The sequence below is a fragment of the Euprymna scolopes genome, chromosome 8 (genome assembly GCF_053919585.1).
Source record: "Euprymna scolopes isolate OS-2025 chromosome 8, ASM5391958v1, whole genome shotgun sequence".
NCBI classification, from domain to species: domain Eukaryota; kingdom Metazoa; phylum Mollusca; class Cephalopoda; order Sepiida; family Sepiolidae; genus Euprymna; species Euprymna scolopes.
In genome coordinates, this window is record NC_136489.1 from 21,754,723 (window position 1) to 21,776,322 (window position 21,600).

Consider the following 21,600-nt stretch of genomic DNA (forward strand, 5'->3'; position numbering starts at 1 on the left):
TGGGGGAGCAAATAAATACCATCAAAGTGTAGTATCTGTTCCGGCAGATACTGCAAGCAAAGACCATATGTGGGGGTAACCCCACATATCAGACCTTGGTCAATGTAGGGGCAACCCTTCATACCAACAGTTACTATCCAACTCCCATTTCCCACCTCTCGGGAGCTGGCCCCCTTTTCCCTCCCCCTCCCTTTCTCTCCACATTAAAAAACGGCCTTGTGCCTAATTTGCTCAGTGGGGAAGCAAATAAATACAATCTGTTCCGGCAGATACTGCAAGCAAAGACCATATGTGGGGGAAACCCCACATATAAGACCTTGGTCAATGTAGGGGCAACCCTTCATACCAACTGTCACTATCCTACTCCCCGGGGAGTTGGTCCCCATTTCCCCATCACTCCTCACTTTAAAAATCGGCCTTGTGCCTAATTTGCTCAGTGGGGGAGCAAATAAATACCTCAAAGTGTAGTATCTGTTCTTCAGATGCTGCACTTCATTTTCTTGTTCTCTTTCGGTGGAGGAGAAATCCTTCACGACTGAGACAATTTTTATTTTTGTACCTTTTCTCCACGTTAAAAAACGACCCTGGTGTCTAACTGTCCCGTGGAGAGGCATAGTACCTATTACAATGCCTCCCCACGGGACAGAGTTAGACACCAGGGTCGTTTTTTAACGTGGAGAAAAGGTACAAAAATAAAAATTGTCTCAGTCGTGAAGGATTTCTCCTCCACCGAAAGAGAACAAGAAATAGAAGTGCAGCATCTGAAGAACAGATACTACACTTTGATCTTGTCCCGAATGCCAATGGGGAGGCATAGTAAATAGGTACTATTCAAGATTAAAATGTCGTATACGATAACGAAAAATAATATTAAACTGGAAAAAAATAGATACCCATCTAAATTTAATAATTCAATAATAAGCAGTAAGTTAGAAAAAAAAAATGTCGCAATAAATTTTTCATTTTAAACATCAAAAGTTGATCGTTTTCCTTTTGTTTTTCGATGTTGTAAGCGAGTCATATCCGCTCCTTTCCGGTGCCGCCATTTATGTCGTAAATCTTTTTGATTACGTTGTTTTCTTTTTAACTGGAAAAAAAAGTGGACAACAAATAATTTACTCGATATGGCGGATGCTGCGGCCAGATCGCTTCAGTATGAATACAAAGCGGTGAGTATTTTTTAATTTTATTTTCTTCGTATGTAACCCACTTGAACTTATTATTTAACGTGCACGTGTCGCTAACACAAACCCAACAACCGGCCATGTTTCTTTATTTTACGGAAAAGTTTATTTTTCCACTTGACTTCATATTTAATGTTTTTAATCGTATTACTATTAACATAGAATTAATTCTAAGAATTTGTAAGTCATAAGTGTTAATTAAATGTTTATGTGATTTAAAATATTAAATACACGCAATTTCGTGTGTTCTTTTTTCTGTTGACTTAATGTTTCTACGCAGATAAAAATAAATATTATTACGATTCATTACGATGGTGTTTATTCAAATTGGTACTTATGGTGGCAATTAATGAAAGTACAGAAAAATCTGTCTGATGTGCGTACTCGTTACAGGACGAAGATGTCATATTCCAAAAACTACGTAATCAGGTGATCAAGTAGTTTTGTTTTTATTCAAGATAATTAAAATTTTACCACCAAGCGAGTCGTAAGAAAAAAAAAAATCATGAAAAAGGTTACCGTTTTCATTAATTAAATCGAAACATTTACAATAAAACAATTATGTTCTATTTGACTTTCTTTATTTACTTTTTTTCATAGTTCTTTCCGGAAGTTTATCTAGTTTAATTTTTGGTATTATTTTACTTTAAGACCCGTGTCTCACGTTCGTATATAACAAAATATGTTTTTTTGTAGATTTCAGTGTGCTAAAAACGAATCTGTAAACCGTTTCCGTCGCAAAAAAAAAAAAAAAAAAAGTTTTCATATGAAGAAATTACTTTTTCGGAAAGTGGGTAATCACTTTTTCATGTAAATTTAACTTAAAATGAGCACCCACTTTCTGGCCATCTGAGAGAGGGGGCATTTTTGTGTATTTATTGGCTAAAAAGTTTTTTTTGTTTGATTGCTTGGTACTCATGCAGAGTGATCATTACTTTTTTTTTTTTACATGGGGGATCACCACTTATCAAGGCCCGGAAGCCATTTGGGGATAAGGGTTATTGTGTGTACAATAATCAATGGGATAATATCGTAGTAATAGTTGGTATTGGAGATTTTATAAAGTGTCTTACTTAAGGGGCGATTAATCAGGAATTTGTTTATGTTAGACTTGAAGACATCCAAGTTGTAGTCAGGTGGGAAACAGGCAAATGGAAGACAATTTCACAAGCGTGCACTTCTAAGAAAGAAGCTTTGTTCATGGAATCTACGTTTTGATTTAGGCACAGATAAAGAGTGTGGGAAATTACTGACAGTGGTTTTTGCTAGACAGGTGTTTATTGTGGAAGATTGGCAAGGGGAGGGGACCAGAGATTGGAGCTCGGACGAGCGCTTGCCATGGAAATAACGATAAAACAAAGACAGGCTCGCAACATCTCTTTTGTTGGAGAGAGGTTACAGGGAAGAGAAAAGGGCATCCCCCACTAAGCCACGGTCTATTTTGTACTCTGTCAAGGCAGGATGGGCTGTTTTTAGAAGCTCCCGCCCAGATATAGCAGCAGTACTCCATCTTTGGACGTACTTGACTTTTATACAAATAGAGAATTGCATCAGTAGTGAGATATCTTCTGGAGCGGTAGAAGGATCCCACCATTTTCCCAGTGACCTTGGCCACAGACTTGATGTATGTGTTCCATTTAAGATCAGGAGTAAAGGTCAAGCCCAGAAGCTTATCAAAACATGAAGCCTCCCCAAGATGAGAGCCATCCATTTCAATTGATGCCAGATGAGGAACAGAGCGTTGATGACGTAAAGATAGGAGCTTGGTTTTAGATGCATTAAAAGTAACCAGCCACTTCTTCCCCCACTGTACCATGCGCTCAAGATCAGAGGAGAGTGAATCAGTGAACGTTGTCATTTATGGCCTTTGATGTGTTGCCATAGATGGTCGTGTCATCAGCATAGATGTCAATGAATGATTTAAGTATGTGTTTTGAGAGATCATTGATGTAGATCAGGAAGAGAGTTGTGCCCAGGATAGACCCTTGGGGGACTTCAGCATTAATACTGTGGGCCTCTGATTGCTGCCCATCAACCACTACTCTTATGAGCCTATCGGAGAGAAATGATTAAATTATTGAGAAAACATTTCCAGTGATACCGTTGTGAAGTAGGCCCTTATGCCATACCTTATCGAAGGCCTTTGATATGTCAAGAGCAATTGCCTTAGAAAGGAAGTCTTTGTCGAGAGATTCACTAATACTGTGGGATATAACTGTTAGGACATCAGCTGTAGATCTAGCAGAGCGGAAACCATATTGCATATCACTAAGGAGGTTATTTCTGCTAAGGTGGTTGACTACTTCTCTATTTAATATGGATTCCAGCAACTTACTCATGACACTCAGGAGACTTATTGGCCTGTACTGAGAGGGAGATGACTTTTCACCTGAATTCTTAAATACAGGGCATACTGATAAGGCTTTCCAGGATGTTGGAAAGCACTTCTCTTTAAGGCAACACTTAAACAGTTTTATAAGTATGGGGGCAAGTTCTGGTCGAAATTTTTTCAACACTATAACTGGAATGCCGTCTGGGCCAGTTGCTTTACTGGAATCAAGGTTCTTGATTAGTTTGGCAACCTCATGCACAGATATTTGTATGTTGGATAGTGTGCTGTCTGTTGTAGGAGGAAATATGGAGAGTTGATGACCTTCGTTGCAGAGGGTAGAATTAGCTGCAAAGTTCTTGGCAAATAGTTTGGCCTTGTCTGATGCTGATGAGATGACCTCAGGTCCATTGATGATAGTTGGGATAGGACGCATGCTTCTGTTCAGGATCCTGTTTGCTATGTGCCAAAACTGGTGGGAACCAAGCCGCTGCTCAGCTACTTTGGATTTAACGGACTGAGCATATAGCTCTCTTGCATTTTTTATTACTCTTTTACAGTGGTTGCTGGCAGTCCTGAGAGCAGCTTTAGTCTCAGTACATCTATTACGTTGGTAGCTATGGAAAAAGTGATTTCTGTGCATGATGGCAGCAGCACATTCAGGGAAGAACCATGGCTGCCTGTTAGGTTTTTGTTGGAATTTTTTAGATGGTATGAATCGGTCTATGCCTAAAATTAACCATTCAGTCAGGTCTGATATTATAGAGGACACATCCTTTTTAAACATAGAATGCAGAGGTAGATCAGATATGAATGTACGGAAGCTACCCCAGTCAACCATAGAGTATCGATATACAGTACGGTGGAGAGGTACATCTGAAGATTTATTATATTTCATTTTTATCTTAACAGATCCGACGGAGTGGTCGGAGGATCCCAGGGGAGATAGAACAGAATATGAACATAGCTCAGGGGAAGTTGTGAGAAAAAGGTCTAGAAGGCTTGCATACTGACCGGTAGTATCGGGCACACAGGTGGATTCGTGCACAATCTGAGTGAGGTCATAGGCAATGGCAAAATCATGACAGAACCTCTCCTCATCATCTGTCTTATTTAAGTGGGTCAGCCATTCCACATTATGAACATTGAAGTCACCGCAAATGTGAATATTAGCTGACAGGATGAAGTCAATTTTCTCTGATATGCTCTTAAAGACAGTAACCCCACTGTTGTGGGGGTGATAGAGAGCAAATATAAATGCAGTGGTGTAAGCAAGTGCAACCCGGAAACACATATAAGGTAAATTAAGGTATTCTCTGGAGATATCTCTACCACATGGAAAGCCATCTTTAATGTAGGCGCATATTCCATGTTCATGGCGATCTTGGGGGTCAGATTTAGATGTTAAGTTAGAGTATCCTTTTATTATGAACTCATCTAGGGAAGTGGTCGGCCCTATGCCAGTTTCGCTTAGAAAGAGTAATTCGGTTTGGTCTCCTGTAATTGGGTTTCAACCTCTGGAAGGTTGGAACGTAGACTCCTGATGTTGGAGAAAGAGACATGGTAGTAGGGGTCTACGTTGGAGGATGGGGTTCTAGGTGCTGAAATAATGTTATTATTTAAAAAGCCATTCTTAATATCGGGTGGGTGTTTTGTACCTATTCTGTACTTTAACCTTACAATTGAATAAAAAAAAACATATCATAAAACTTTAATTAAACTTGGATATACTATTTAAAAAATAGTGCGTCATTCTCTGCATTAGCACCGATTGCTTTTGCATGGTATTAACCCCTGACCTCTGGGACTATTTTCCATTTCACAGCCTAGCCTTTGTTTATGCTATGCGCAAGCATAAACGAAGGCTGTTAAATATGCATTCACGTACCAAACTGCCTTGTCACAGTGTAGTATTCGCGAAAATTAGACGAAAAACAGGTAGTTTTCCAAATATTAAACCATGTAATTTTATATTTTATCACGGGAGGCCATCTTGTACGTGCAAGCGCACGCGCGTCATTTCAGTTAAAAATTAAAAAAACTAGATCAAATACAGTTAGAAACTCGCTCAATATATTTTACCGTGACATAAACTGACATATATTCAGTGGGCTTTTAACAGTATTTTGTATATTTTTTTATTTTTAACTCATTTTCCCAAACATATCGTGTCAAAGAGTCCGACGCCATTTTTAATTTTCGAATACATCGGTAAACACTATGTTTTTCGAGCTGAATAAACATGTTACATTAAATAAAAAACACTAAAAACATATCCAGTTAGGTAGAAAAGTAACTTATCTTGCCTTTGATAACATTTATTTGTTATATATTTGTTTTTTGACAACTTTTTCGAATCTATGTGTACAGTAATACAAACCTAACTATGTTTTATAAAAACATAATTGGGCAATTTATAAAAATTGTGGTCATAGAAGAACTCGAGAAAATATATCTGTTTATGAATTAAAAAAGTTTCTGATTTCGTTATATTTTACTAAATGAGGAATTATTTCCATTATGTATTTAAAATTGTGAGAAATCCCACATTGGTTTGCTCTTGGCAGAATGAAAGAAAGGCAACAAAAATCACAACAGACTCACCTTTAAATTTCAACGGAAACTTTATTGAATTAAGATGATCCCACATTGCAAAAAAGATGTGCCATCTTTAGCTTTCTGCTCGATAGAGCAAGTAACATCCATAACGGGTAACAGTTCATGGATTTCTTAGATGGTTGCTGGTTATGGTTCTCCATGTTGTTCGAAGATTTTGAAGTGATGCCTTCCAGGATGAATTAAGGTAGTCGTCTCTGGAGTTCATGGTGAATTCCGTCCGGACGGCAGACAATGGGGAGTCAAACTATAGATTTTTATAATCGTCTTGAAGAGACATTAATAATATATAAGAAAATTCCGTCCGAAGAAGCAGCACAAGTGCCAAGGATGATATATTTTGCTCAACATCGGGCATAAGTGTTTTCAAATGAAGGTAACATTTTGCCCAACAGCAGGGCAATTAATTATGTCGCAGAGACAAAAGAACTCGAGGCTCCATGCCTCCAAAAATAAGGAGAATGAGTTTCATATCTTCATTCGACCACCGTCTTTGCTGAAACTTAAAAAAGGTGCTGACGAATGTCAGCAATTAATAACAAGGACCCATCTGATTGGTCGAAACAAAAGATGGATGGTAAAACCGATCAATGACATGCTTGCTTATTTCTTCAAAATTTCTAACAAAATTGAGAAAAGGGTAGCCGTGGAAAATGCACGTCATGTAAAGTAGTCAAAACAAAACAAAATGGCCATCAAATTTGGCCTAATGTCATGTTTATCTAAGAACAAAACTCGAATTATAACTGGAAATAATTCTCCATTTAATAATATTTATTAATATTCGGCGATCCAAAAGCATAGACGACCAAATTGAAAACCTAGCCTCGGTATAAAATTGTTCTGATTACCAAACCGAACTTCCTGTTTTAGTTTAAAATAAATAAACAAATTAAAAAGAAAGAAAATGTGAAACTTGTGGCCAGGTTTTTATTTGTATTTTTTTTTTTTTATTAATATATTTTACAGATTTATTTTAAACTAAAATAGGAAGTTTGCTATGGTAATTGGAACATTTTCACATTAAGACTTGGTTTTCACCTGACACCACTATGGTCGTACTTAGGGTCACTTATGCTTTTGAATCGCCTAATAAGACAAATCATGTAAATGAATAATACTTAACGGAAACAACAACATAAAACTATGTTTAATGTCGAAACAGATTTTTTCTTGCGTTCTTCCATGGCCAAAATCTTTATAAATTGTTTATTATAATGTAAATATCGAGATAAATGTTTTTAAGGAAATTCACTTTGGGAAATTTATTTATCTTCCTCCTACAACGGGATAATGTGACACTAAGATCGGAAAGTGTGATTTTGAAAAGCTAGTGCCCTAACCTCTTTTCAAAAAGAGAAAGCAAAGCCTGGGAGGATAGACCTCCTAGAACTGCACAGACCTAGAGACATACCTTAGTCAACAGGGAACAAGGCATCTCAATTTTTTTTTTTTTTTATGAGGGTTGGTTATTCGTTTTATTTGGAATCCTTAAACTACTGTTCTCATCTTGAATGTTATTTTCACAACATTTCAGTCGATGTGACCTTTGACCTTCTTCGGGTGTAATTTTTCTCAAGAACCCGTGGTGCAGTTGTTAGAGTACTTGGAAAAATCATTGTAAAAGTGATATTCTCCTAGAGGTTGAAGGTTCAATTCCAAGTGTGGCGACCGAAAAATACGATTACTTTGGACCTATATCCAGTCGTGGCTGACGGAATAAGAGCATGCTACCCCTGAGAAGTAAAAAAAAAAAGAAAAAGGTCTGAGGTTACATCAACCGAAACATGAAAATGGCACTCAAGATGAGAACAGTAGTCTGAAGATTCCAAATTTTATGTTTTAACTTATTTTAAAGTGTTTTGTTTACTTAAAAATAAAGGTAGTTAAAATGAAAAAAACCAAATGATGGTCTCATTAGAGTCCTAGTCAAAACCCATCCAATAAATGTCATCAATCATGCAAAAATGCATTGTTCTATCAGTATTTTGTTTAATTTTCAATTTTTGAGTGATTATCGAGGTTCAACTAAGTCTCTAATGAGATCACCATTTTATTTTTCATTCTCTCTAAAAAAGACACTTTAAAATAAGTTACAACACAAAAATTTGTCCAAGTAGATAGAAAAATAACTTTTCTTACTTTTAGTAACAGTAAGTCACCAACCTAATAGGTAGGTGTATCAGAATTTGGGGGGGAATTTTTGACACCCCTAACACGAAACTGTGAATAAAATATAAAAAACCCGTAATTTCTCTTTTAAAAGTGGGTTGTTTATTTTCTTTATGGATTATACTTCCAAAATAAACTATTAAAGTTGTGTAAAAAGTAATAGAAATATTATTTTTTATTTAAAAAAAAAACAGTAATGAAATTAATTGAATTTTACGAGTTCAGTATTTTTTAATTTTTAAACTTTAAAAATCTATCAAAATTTTTCTATTGATTCAATTTTTACGATATTTTCAGGGTCAATGTGAAATTTTATGCTCTTTCCAATAAACCGAATATAATATGTTAGACAAACGTTTTTTTTTTTTTTTTTAATTCAGACCCCCCCCCATTTTAAAATGTCTATTAAAAAGTAAATAATTAATTTAATTACCAAAGTTTTATATATCACAAATTGAAGATAAAAGATCAATAAATAATATATTCAAATTTAAAACAAAAAAAAGTAGTGTTTTTTAGAAATTTACCTGTAAAGTCCGAAGTTTAAAACCTTTTTTTTTAAAAACCACACTTTTTTTTTTTTTTAATGAAACCTTGGTCCTTGCTCCTTTAATTGAAAAACAGGGTTTGAATTACATTTTTCGAGTAGTTATAAGCTTGGAAAGACAGGGGGTCGAATTATTCAATATATAATTCACGCATTCGTAAGGTCAGTTTCTGACACACCTACCTAATAGGTCCCACAATATTGACCAAACTTCAACATCTGTCCCATCACCTGGTTTTAGTAAAAATGTACGACAAAAAATTAGGCAAATCAATATATGACTAATTGCCGCTGATCGACTGGGTCCATCAGCATAAAATATCATCTAACAATCTAGTAATAAACAATAAAACAAATTTACTCAGAAGTTTCCAGAGGTTACTTTTTTGCAAATATCTTTTTAAGTCTATATCTAAAAAGATATTTACGAAAGAAAACTGCTTTTTATTAAATATTCCCTCCTACACGGGCGATCTACTGAGTCCATCAGTACAAAAACCTTGTGTTATTAAAATAAACAATAAAACAAATTCACTCACAGTAGAGAGATTTATTTGGGCAAATCCTTAAAGACTGATTAAAAATCCTTCTTTTTTTTTTAAATCTAGTATGCCACTTTAAAAAAATTTTTAATTTTTCTAAAAGAAAAAAATAAACGAGTTTATTTCTTTATTGTTGAAATAAAAAACAAAACAAATTTAGTCACAGTCACACTTCCAGCCGAGAGTTTTATTTTTTGGCAAATTAACTTTTACAAATGATTGGTTTATTTCTAAAAAAAAATTAAAAATTAAAATTAAACAAAGAAAAGGCATTTTTTAAAATTTTCTCAAACATTTTTTGAAGTTATCATTATTATCAATTACTGCTTGTTTTTTTTTTTGTTTTTTGTTTTTTAAATTATACTCAAAAACTGTCGAATTTGTTTTGAGTATTTAAACCCTTAACAACTGAAACAATGATTTTTTTTCCAATATAGTGTGCCAAATAATTGTCTCAGTCTTTAAGGATTTAATTAGATGTACATAAATTGTGTTTAATTTTTAGTCGTGCATAATTAGTAAAACCAAGGCATGACTAATCTAAAAAGTAAATTTATTTTTTTACAGAGAACAAAAAAAAAAAAAGAGAAAAAAAAGTGGCACACAGAATTGGAAAAAATAATTGTCTGTCTTTAAGGATTTCATTATATAAATACTTATGTATCTATTTACTTTCTGCTTTAAGAGACAATGTTTAAAAAATGTTTTGTAAATATTTTTATATGAATCTTAAAAGATACTTCCCATAAAAATAACCTTTCGACTGAAACTTTTGAATAAATTTATTTTATTGTTTATTTTAATAATACCACAACAAATTTTTACAATATTTTGTGCTGACAAACCCAGTAGTTCGTTCGTATCAAAGTTGCTTTAATAGCAAATCAGCAGCAGGAGCAAATTGTTGTACATAATGTAGGTATACATTTTTAGTAAAGATTGTTATGTACAACTAAATTTTGGCATTATTAAAATGTCTCATCGGCTTCTGCTGATTCAAGCAACTGTACACATTGTTTCTATATGACAAACAGCAGTAGCAGTCAGTCATACATTGGTAGGGCATAATTTTAGTCATATATTTTTTAGTAAAACCCTCCCATTGTCAAAATGTGGCATCCCTGCGCCTGTTTTACAAGTATTTTAATAGAAAATGCTTGAACAAACTCAAAGCACTGGTGCCCCTCTCAGCATAAATCTGACAAGCAGCAAAATCCCACCCCTACACTGTAGAGATCTCTAGATGTCATAATGCCTTTTACTCAAATAACTTCTTCCCTCAAACTCTGGAATTCCCTCCTGGGCTCCTGCTTCCTTGACTGTACTGACATGCAGAAGTTCAAGTGTAATGTGAACAGACATCTCTCTGCCAAACTCTATACATAGTGTCCCTGCAAATATGGTCCCAAATATTAGTCATTTACAACTTTGTGGCACTGTGTCTTGTCTGGGGTGAAAAAACAGGTTTAAAAAAAAACAACTTTTTTTTACCCCTTTTTTTGTTTTATTGGCTATCCTGAAAACTCCAAAATCTTTGTTTCTTTGTAATGTGTCAGTTTGAATCTCCTGATGAAATGTTTCCTAGGTTAATTTTAGAATTTAAGAATTTACTAAAAAATGCTCTCCCCTCTTTTTTTTTGTCTATATTATTATTTATTAATTTTTTTTATTTTCAGAATTCTAATCTTGTACTCCAAGCTGATCGGTCTCTTATTGACCGTCGAGCCAGAGATGAAGCTACCGGAGAGGTTATGTCCCTTGTGGGCAAAATTGACGGAACAAGAATGGGGGACAAATCGAAAAGAACAAAACCACCACAAATGGAAGAGCGCAAAGTCAAGTGAGTTTTTTTTTTTTTTTTTGTGTTTGTGTGTGTGTGTGTGTGTGTGTGTGTGTGTGTAAGTTCAGAGCTCAACCTAATTAAAAAAATATAGAATAACCTTTATGATGTACATGGAAGAAAAATGTCATATTCCAAAATTTCATAAATTGATCAAGTATTTTTTTTTTTAATTTTATGAGGAAGAGAGACGTGTTTAGATATGGCATGTTTAATAAAATGAGACAACTCAATTTGAACTATCTAGATGGAAATCAGTCGGTCTTGTAATGGTTACAATTTACTATTATAATTACTAAAAGTTGTAAAAAATATGATTTTATATGTATATACTAGTCGGGATACCCGGCGTTGCCCGGGTGTTTAGTGGTGTGTGTGTTGGGGGGGGGTAAATCAAGACAAAAGAATAAGCGAAGTAATAACTATATAAAAAAAAAAACGAACATGATGCAAAACGAACAATGTAAAAACTTTAAAAAATCTGAAAAATAAAAAGAAAAAACAGCGAATGCGAAAAATGGCATAAATAATCCTGTTTCAATATTAAAACTGTAGGTGTGTGTGTTTGATGGGGGGGGGGGTAGATGGAAACTAAAAGTAATAACCCTGTTGAAATATTAAAAAAACAAAAAAAAAAAACAGCGAAAAAAGTTTTGGGAGGAAGGTAGGCTTGAACCCGAAACCTTGAGGTTAATAGTCTGATGACATCACATGACGCCACAAAGGCAAGGACTTTAAAAGAGTTGAAAATAAGCGTTTAAAAGCCCAGGTGGTTTTCTAGGTCAAATATCACACCATAGTAGCAGCAGTAGCAGCGAAAACAAATTCACAGCACAAATTTTGTAAGATAAAAGTGGTTGAAATAAAAGATTTTTATGACATTGTTTCGTAGGTGTTGGATATTATCATCCTGGTAGCATATAAAAAGTTATAAGAATGAGCGAGCAAGCCGAGAAGCAGCCGGAAAAAAGCCTTTGGTGGACATACAGAAAAAATGCGCACACTAACACACATTTTGTCTTTTTATATATATACTAGCGAGGGGTACCCGGCGTTGCCCGGGTGTTTGGAGGTGTGTGTGGTTTTGGGTAAATCAAAACTCCGGGGAGGGGGGTTTAACATAAAAAAAAAATGTTTTGGTAGGTAAGTATGAGGATCGAACCCGAACCGTTCAGGCAAAGTTGTAAATTAAAGTGTGAAAAAAAAAGAGTGTGACGGTTTTAACCATTGGGCCACCGCGAGATGCTAACGGAAACACGTTTGAATTTATTTTATTACTTGGATTTGGCAGGTGCACGTTTTAATGACTTAATGAGGTCAAGTTTGACTGCGGGATAGTATTTCATTTATTGCGGGAACGCTTTTTTTTATTTTTATTTTCCCAAGATGTTATAGGAAAAAGACTAACCCACATGCGGCGAGTGACAAATGTTGAATATTTATCTTCCCGAATTCAAACAAATTAAATAGACAGGCGAGCTCCGTTGTTAACTCTGAGATATTACGATTTATATGGGATATAAAAAGTTTTAAGAAGTTGTGAACCAACCGACCGCTTCTCTGAAAAAAGCCTTTTGTAGATATACAGAAAAAGCGAACACACATACACACATTTTCGCTTTTATATTTATAGATATATATATAAAAACTACTTGATCAATGTACATGATTTTTGGAACATTACATTTTCGTGATGAGTATGTACATCATTAAGAGTTTTCTGTAGTTTTTTATTAGATTGAACTCTGGATATTTTTTTAACATCTTCCATTTAGATATTTTGCATTCATATTTTCAAGGTAAATACTTTTTTTAATTGTAGATATCAATCCGTTGATACATTGCAAAATAGTATTTTCATTAGTATGTTATGCTTAAGTGTAAAATAACATTCTTATCATTAAATGTGGCAATTGAATTAATCCTTCCTCCTTTATTTTTTAGCAATACCTGCCAATCGTAAAATTCTTTGGATAGTCACAAATTTGAAGGTAGTTTTAGTAAAATAGTTTATATTTTGAAAATGAAAGCACTTTAAACCCTCAAAATATCACTATTTTGTTCGGAAATGAATATCTGTTCACATGTATTAATAAGTTATAATCTACATGTTATATTTTTGAAGAGTTTTTGGCAAATGAATGATAAAAATGTTACTTTGATGAAATGGCTATTTCATGTAAGATATATTTTTTTAATCCCTTTGTTGAATAACTTGGTACCACTTCCTATTGTCCAGACTTTGCTTCCTGTGTCTTGCGGTTATTCCCTAAGCTCAAGGAAAACCTTAGAGGCTGTCTTTATGAGACAATTGAGGAGATGATGATGATGGTCATTGACACGCTCACACAAGAGGATTTCCATGGGGCCATCTAGAAGTTGTTGGAACAAGCTGGAAGAGATTATTTTGAAGGGGTCTAGAGTTTCATGTTTGTACTATCAATGAAAGTCTCATACGAAAAAAGTCTGAAAATTTATTATAGGAATAAACGTATTATCTTAGGTGTTATTCTCCCAACATGACAATGGCTCTTATTGGTGAAAGATGTTCTTGATTTTTTTTTTCTTTTCAAATGAATCATAGTCATTAGAATTCAAAACGTATGACATATTTATGAGATGTAGACAGCATAGAGTCGTTTTTATTTTCATATTAATTTGTGTCCATCTGAATTTTGGAGATGAAGATTGATAATATGTATTATATTTGGATTGTTAAAAGCTATCACCAAGATACACTTGAAAAAGGTCAGTGGTTATATCGGCCAAAACATTGTGAGAATAACATCCAAGGTAGAAACAGTAGTCTTCACAATTATAATTCAGAAACATTTTTGTCTCTTGTTCTCATCTTGAATGTCATTTTCACAACATTTCAGTCTATGTAACCTCTGGCCTTTCTTCAAGTGTATCTGGCGAATCCAGGACCCATGGCGCAATTGTTAGAATACTTGGAAAATCAATTGTATAAGTGACCTTCTAAAGATTGAAAGTTCAATCCTCAGTGTGTGCAACCAAAAGAATACAATTGCAAATTACTTAGAACCTCTATCTAGTCTGTGCCGTATACACATACAGACGCAAATTCATACTTTTTGTCTGATGCAGTAACCTGACGCACAGTTCTAAGTCTAGTCTCTTAACTTCTAATGGGATTTGTGTAATCACTTTCTGTGGATGTTTATCATATTTATTTTACTGCATTTCAGCCAAGTCATCCTCTGGCCTTCTTCAGGTGATTAATCACAAATGGATAAGAATGCTGATTCTTGTAACCGTATCTCCAGTAATAACGACCTTCCATAGTTATTGTCTCACCATGTTTTGGCCAACTAATTCTTTCACCTGCTTGGGTAGGATTGAAACTGCTATCTTCAGACAATGCTCACCTGAAATCATAGAGATTCAACACCTCCATATACTGCGCCACAAGCCTTGAAGTTACAAGTTAGCATTCCTATCAAGTTGTGGTTAGTCACCTGAAAAAGGCCAGAGGATGAGTTGACTGAAACATGGTGAAACAAAAACTATGATGATAAGGACAAAAGTCTGCAAAAAAATGAATACAAAAATTATGAAGCTTTGTCTTAAAGGATTAAAAAAAACCTAATCGGGCTCTACAGATAAATTTATCTTGAGTTGACCTTTCATAACTAAATATGTTCATTTATTAGCGAGCCTGTCTCTGCTTTATCGTTATTTTCATGGCAAGTGCTCGTCTGAGCTCCAATGTATGGTCCTCCCTTGCCTGACTTTTACAAAAAAACATTCGTCTCGCTAAAACCACTATCAGTAATTTCCTCCACTCTTCATCTGTGCCTAAACCTAAACATAGATTCCATAAACAAAGCTTCTTTCTTAGAACTGCAGCCCTGTGGAACTCTGTTCTGTTTTGCTGCTTTCCAACTGACTACAATATGGTTGTCTTCAAGTCCAATGTGAACAAGTTCTTGATGAGCCATTCCCTTAAGTAATCCAATTTACCAAATTTCCACTACTAATAATTACTATGACATTTTCCCATTGACTACTGTACACTCATTAACCCTTCTCCTCGAGTGACCTCCAGGCCTTGATAAGTGATGACTGCTTTGTAAAAAAAAAAAAAAAATAGAAAAATTACTAGCAAAACCCAGATGATTTTTAGAATATGACCTTCATTCCATGACTAGTACGTACATCATAAAAATTTTTCTGTGTTTTTTGTTTTTTTCATAAGTGTAATTCTAAATATGCAACAAATGAGGGTATAAATATTTGAATTTCTTCAGATGTTGTTTTTAAACAGCTTTCATTAAAAAAAGAGTATATTGCTATATCAAACCTTTTATTGTTTAAATAATTTGACTTTGCTTGATGTATAAAAAATAAGGATTAATACATTTTTCACTCAGTAATGAAATTTGACAGATTGTCGTTAAAAAATACAATCGTTTTATTATTTCTAGTTGCCACTTGGAAAAATCACTCACAAATGTGATAGTTTCACCCACACCGTAAAGCCCTGCTAATGTAATCTTCTTTTACTCCAACCTTATGCTTACTCTAGCCTTATGTGGAAAATACTGTTTCTAACATTTTACACACCTTTGCTACAATCATTGCTACAGTGTGATAAGTAAACATGGACAATTTTAGTAATTAATTTCTTTTCGTTTTATTTATTCCTTCACCATTTATTATACATTTTCTTGTTTTCTTTTATTCAGGAGAAAAAAGCGAGATGAGGCTCAAAGAGAAGTGATGAAGATGAAAGGGACCAGCCTGTTATCTGAGGGCATCAATGATATGGTTGGCATCATGTACCGACCCAAAACCCAAGAGACTAGGCAAACATATGAAGTTTTGCTTAGCTTTATACAAGCAGCTCTTGGAGATCAGGTAAGAATAAATTAAATCCTTATTCAAAATATTGTTGGTAGTTCCTGTATTTAAAATGAGGTGTGTGGTTGGCCCAATGAACAACAATACTATGGAATCTGCTAATCTGAGCATATGTGATTGGTGTAAAGGACACTGTTGATGATAATGAAATTGCTTTGTATCTGGGTTCGATTCCTATTGGATTTATTATGTTTGGTTTCAATTCAATTTGGAAAGATATGAAACCGCCATTTCCTCTTAGTATAAAAATGAACATTTTCGTTGTATTGAAGTAGCAATCACCCTAGGCAGATTAAACCGGTTTCCTCCACAGGAACAAATTTCATAAGAATATCAAATCCACATGCAGTCCCCAGTCACTTGCATATCCCTGACATTAGGTTTTTGTACTCCTTACAGGGACATGTCGACATTAGAGAAGAATATGGAGCATTTTATCAGCTACTAACAGGGAGACCCAACATTGTCCGGGATTTAATGATGGCCAATGAATGTTTCACACTCCCATGTTTTTATTGTCATCGGAATCTGTGAAATCGCCCATTTTTTTCTATTAAATCGATTGATTGCCTGCTCTAGTTGAGGACCCATCGAGGTACACCAGGAGGAAGCTTCATATGCCTCCTCGCAATAACTTAGTCCACAATACATTATAGTCTACATTGCACTCTAAAGAAACTACTGTTGATTTTATAAAATTTTATATATAATGACTTGAATTAAAGTTTAAAATGCAAAAGTCAAGTAACATGCTTCAGTTTGTCCCTATCATATCAAAGAATCTACTGTTAATTTTACATATCGGGCCTTTCGGCTTGTATGATAATAAAACTTCTCAATGATTTTAGGCTGTGAAAGTTGTTACTTTTGGTCAAAATCACTTGTTCTTTTTTCATTGGATTATTTTGATTATTAATACTTATCGAAGACATTCCGATACAAAACCTAAGGACACTGCCAGGCACATAAAGTACCCGTGTATGAAATTTCATAAAAATTGGCCCAGCCATTTTCGAGTCCATATGGAACAAAGAAACTCACACACACAGAGTTCCTTTTATATAATAGTAGAGATAAACAAAATATTTTTATTTTGTCTAATGCAGTTTTCATTTGAACCATTAATAAATATGGATCTGCATGCTTGATGGTCAAAAGACTTCACAGATTTTAATTACTGTTTACAGCGGTGACATCACGTTAAATCATTTTTAAGTGATTAATGGCAATTCATAGGCATTATGATATAAATCTCATAAGTTTGAAGTATTGTTTGAGCTATCTGTCTTTATTTCTATGCCCACACGCGTATTACCGACAGACCGCCAACCTCCAACGTTGTGTACCGTGGTATTTTTTGTTCACTATTTTTATGGCCGGATCGTCATTTTCTCACTGGCGACTGTCGATGAAAACACACATGTGTCCACAAAGTAAAAGAATAGACTAAAACAAACAGGAAAAACACAGACACCAATGTTTCACATATATTTGACGGTTGGACTTGTGAGTGTGTGTGTGGCTTCTGCTCGTTCTATCAATGTTACGTTCAGCTGTCAGTCGCAATTCGTCTCTATCTCTGTTTTGCAGTCAGCTCTAAAAACTGTCCAATCGTTGTCGCTATCAGCTCCCATCCATCGCAATCATGTCAATTGTCTTCTCTGTGTTGGTATCTGAAGTCCCTCCACCCAGGCTACCGGAAGTTGCCCTTCCCTGTGTTATCTGTTCTGTGGGTTTCTATTGTCATTGTCAAATCGAAAAGGCTTTATCTAAAAATACTTACAGATTCATTGTTTGCTACTTCCCATCTCTTTGTTTATTATAAGACACTTCCTATTTCTTTGTCTATTGCCCCCCCCTCTTCTCAGCACTTAGTGACTCCGGTCCACTTTATAGTATCACACTTGAGATGGTTGTCACAATGGTGAATAAGATGGTCGCTCCTTGGTTACTCATAAAATAAGATTTGATTTAAAAATAAAACCACTGGATCAATTTACATAAATTTTGGAATATGACATTTTTGTTTCATTATGAGTATGTAAATCATACAAATTTTTCTTTCTTTTTTCTTTTGTAACATAGAGAAAATTCTGAACAAGAACCAAAAGTTATTTCAACAAATATTTTTTATATCCATTCTAAATTTAAATTTATACATAACTTGGAAGGCATCGTTCAATAAATTTCAACCAGATTTGACCAGTAGTTATTGCGAAACTGTTGAACAGACAAAAGATAACATAGTATAACAATAACAAATGAAAATTGGCTAATCAGAATCAAAGTTTGATTTGTTAGTTTAAATGCTATTTGGGTCTGACTTTGAAAATCTGATAAGAAAACTTTGTTAAATTGATGGGTTTTATATGTCACTCATGTAGCTCTTGTTATTTTGAAGTTTAATTCGGAGATCTTTTTTTTTTTAATCAGCCGCGGGATGTTCTGTGCGGAGCTGCAGATGAAGTCCTAGCTGTGTTGAAGAATGACCGAATGAAAGACAAAGAACGTAAGAAAGAAGTTGAAAGTCTTTTGTCCGCCTTAGCCGATGAGAGGTTTGCCCTCTTGGTCAATTTGGGAAAGAAAATCACAGATTGGGGATCAGAAGAGAAAATGCAAACAGGTAAAATGATTATTTTTTTTCTCTGTGAAATATCATGACTAAAAATATAAGATATATGATACCATGACTGTAAATATAATAAGCAGTATTACATGATATGACTTGAAATATAAATATTATATGAACTCCCTACTTAGCATGCAGTTATTTATTTTATCCATGTTTTTACTAATCTGCGATATCCATGAATATTTCTTAACTCTATTTTTCAACATATATGAAATTAAACCTGGTGGTAGATAAAACCTATACATTCTAGGCCAGCTTGATTTTAGCATCAAAAAGTTTATAGCAATCCAATAAATCTTGAAAAACACCCATATTATAACCATGAGATTTACAATATTAAAATATTTAAAGCCATACGTGCTATATAATAAAAATTGTACTGTTTTCACACATTCCTCCTAGATTCATGCAGTAAAGACAAGGAAACATTCGCTGAGTTTTCCTCAAGGCTTTATTTGGAGAGAAAGGATTTAGGAGAAAGAGACTAATGCTATTTTATCTAGTTCTCATCTTGGGGAAGCTCCATGTTTTGACAAGCTTCTGATCTTAAATGGAACATGTATATCGAATCCGTTGCCAAGGTCGCTGGAAAAATGGTGGGATCCTTCTACCACTCCATTATATATCTCAATGCTGTATAAGAGCCAAGTATGTCCAAGGATGGAGTACTGTTGCCACATCTGGACAAGGGCTGCTAAAAGCAGCTTATTCTACCTTGACAGAGTTCAAAATAGACTTCATAGCCTAATGAGAAATGCCCTTTTCTCTTTCCTGCAACCTCTTTTCCACTGAAGAGATGTTACAAGCCTGTCTCTGCTTTATCGTTATTTTCATGGCAAGTGCTCATCTAAGCTCCTATCTATGATCCGTCTCCTTGCCAAACTTTCGCAAAAAAACACTCATCTAGCTGAAACCACTATCAATAATTTCTCCTACTCTTTATTTGCACCTAAACCTAAATGTAGATTCCATGAACAAAGCTTCTTTCTTAGAACTGCATGCCTGTGGAACCCTGTTCTGTTTTCCTGCTTCCCAACTGACTACAATATGGTTGTCTTCAAGTCGAACATGAACAATTGATGAGCTGTTCCTTTAAGTAATCCAGTTTACCAAATTTCCAATATTAATGATTACTACGATATTGTGACATTGACCACTGTATGCTCATTAACCCTTATTCTCAAGTAGCCTCCGGGCCTTGATAAGTGTTGACTCCTTTGTAAAATATAAAAAAGTTATTTACCTCTTAAACTTAAATTTTCTAACTTAATGAAATGAGTGACACATTATTAGCTGTGGCTCATTTGCACAGCTTCCACTGAGAAACTGATCAGAAAACCTTAGTTTTGTTAAATGCACTAAATGTGACCCTTGTCAAAATTCACATTAGCTAACTTAATCATTACAGATGTAATAATATGTAATATAACTGTGCATTTATATTCTGGCACTACTGTACCAATCATATTATATAAATATGTTTTTGTATGGCATGATCACTGAAGTTAAGTGGCATTGAACGTGGTCAATACTAAAATGGGTGACCATTTGGGAATTCCAGGTGCTGTGTATGCTTTCCACTTGCATCGTTTCCAGTTGCCCTGGATTCTTCTTGCCACTGGAATCGAGCAGTGCTGATTCAAGAAAGGCGTAGTATTGATTGCGCAACCCTTGCTTCACAATGAATGCACATAGCTTCTTTACAAAGGGATATCCATTGTTTCTCAAGACTAAATGAAGGCTGTCAATCAGTAGAGAAACAGGTATTTTAATACATTTTTTTTGTTGTTTTAAGTAACGCAAAAAACAAACATAGTGCCATTCCATAAGATTTGAGCTTTTGAAAATCATGCTTGTAACATTTACGCATGTCAAATGTGCTTTTCTTCAGACTACATGTGTTGTACTAAACTGATTTTAACTCCAAAATGTTCCTAATTAAATATCAAAAAACAATAGCGTAAAACTGTTTTTGTCGTTTATACACAATTTGTTATTGCATTATGTTCAAACTCCTCTTTTCCCTAAACCAGAATGTCAAAATTGAACCATTAAAAAAAAAATGCATGGGTACCGTATGTAAGAGGATATCAACAGCTTGCAAGAACTGCAAAATCTCCCCTTTTTTATTACAGGGAAGGGGTTAAGAAACAATCAGTGAATAAATCCTACAATTCATTAGCAGCTGTCTATAAAATTGATATAGTTAGGCAGCTTTTTTTCTCTATGGCATATTTCATTAAATAAAATAGATGTTCTTTGTCTATTAATTCTATTTTTGATCCTTTCCAATTTCCAAATAAGTCTTGACTTCTGGTGGGAACTGGCTGATGTAATCACCATGTTTACCATAAATCCGAGTATTTTACAATCCTTCAGGATTCGTTGCCAGGGATAAATTAATCTGATTTTGAATTATTTATGAAGTTTTTTTTTTGTTTTTTTTCTTCTTCATCGGTTAATTATTTATCCTTTTTTTCCATTGGAAAAATCAGTTAGATTAATTTATTCCTGACGGTGAATCCTGACGGATTGGAAAGTACCCAGACATGATAAACATGGTGATTACATCAGCCAGTTCCCGTCATAAGTGTAGACTGATATTCGGAAGTTGGAAAGGATCGAAAATAGATTAGACAAAAAAACGTCAATTTTATTTAATGAAATATGCCGTAAATAAGCAGAATTTTATGTACCGCTACCGTACTGAAGTGAGATTCACCTTAGGCAGGTTGAACCGAATCCCTCCAAAGGAGCAAGTTTCATGGGAATATCAAATTCATAAACAGTCCCCTATTGGAAAAAAATTATATTCTACGTTTCTACGTACTTGTTATGGAATAAAGTTTTCATA

At 34.5% G+C, this 21,600-nt stretch overlaps 1 protein-coding gene across 2 annotated transcripts in view; it reads left to right on the top strand.

Moving 5' to 3' along the window:
- The first annotated feature begins 1,002 nt into the window (after positions 1-1,002).
- Positions 1,003-21,600, top strand: part of LOC145283504 (U5 small nuclear ribonucleoprotein 200 kDa helicase-like) — a 137,135-nt gene continuing 116,537 nt past the window's right edge. The window contains exons 1-4 of one of the 2 annotated variants that reach the window (XM_080132336.1): positions 1,003-1,169; positions 11,067-11,230; positions 15,940-16,111; positions 18,548-18,737. In XM_080132336.1, the coding sequence (XP_079988462.1) occupies positions 1,125-1,169; positions 11,067-11,230; positions 15,940-16,111; positions 18,548-18,737 (571 nt within the window). In that variant the 5' untranslated portion in view covers positions 1,003-1,124. Of the gene's footprint in view, positions 1,170-11,066; positions 11,235-15,939; positions 16,112-18,547; positions 18,738-21,600 lie in introns of both variants that reach the window. The other variant, XM_080132337.1, reaches the window with a different exon arrangement.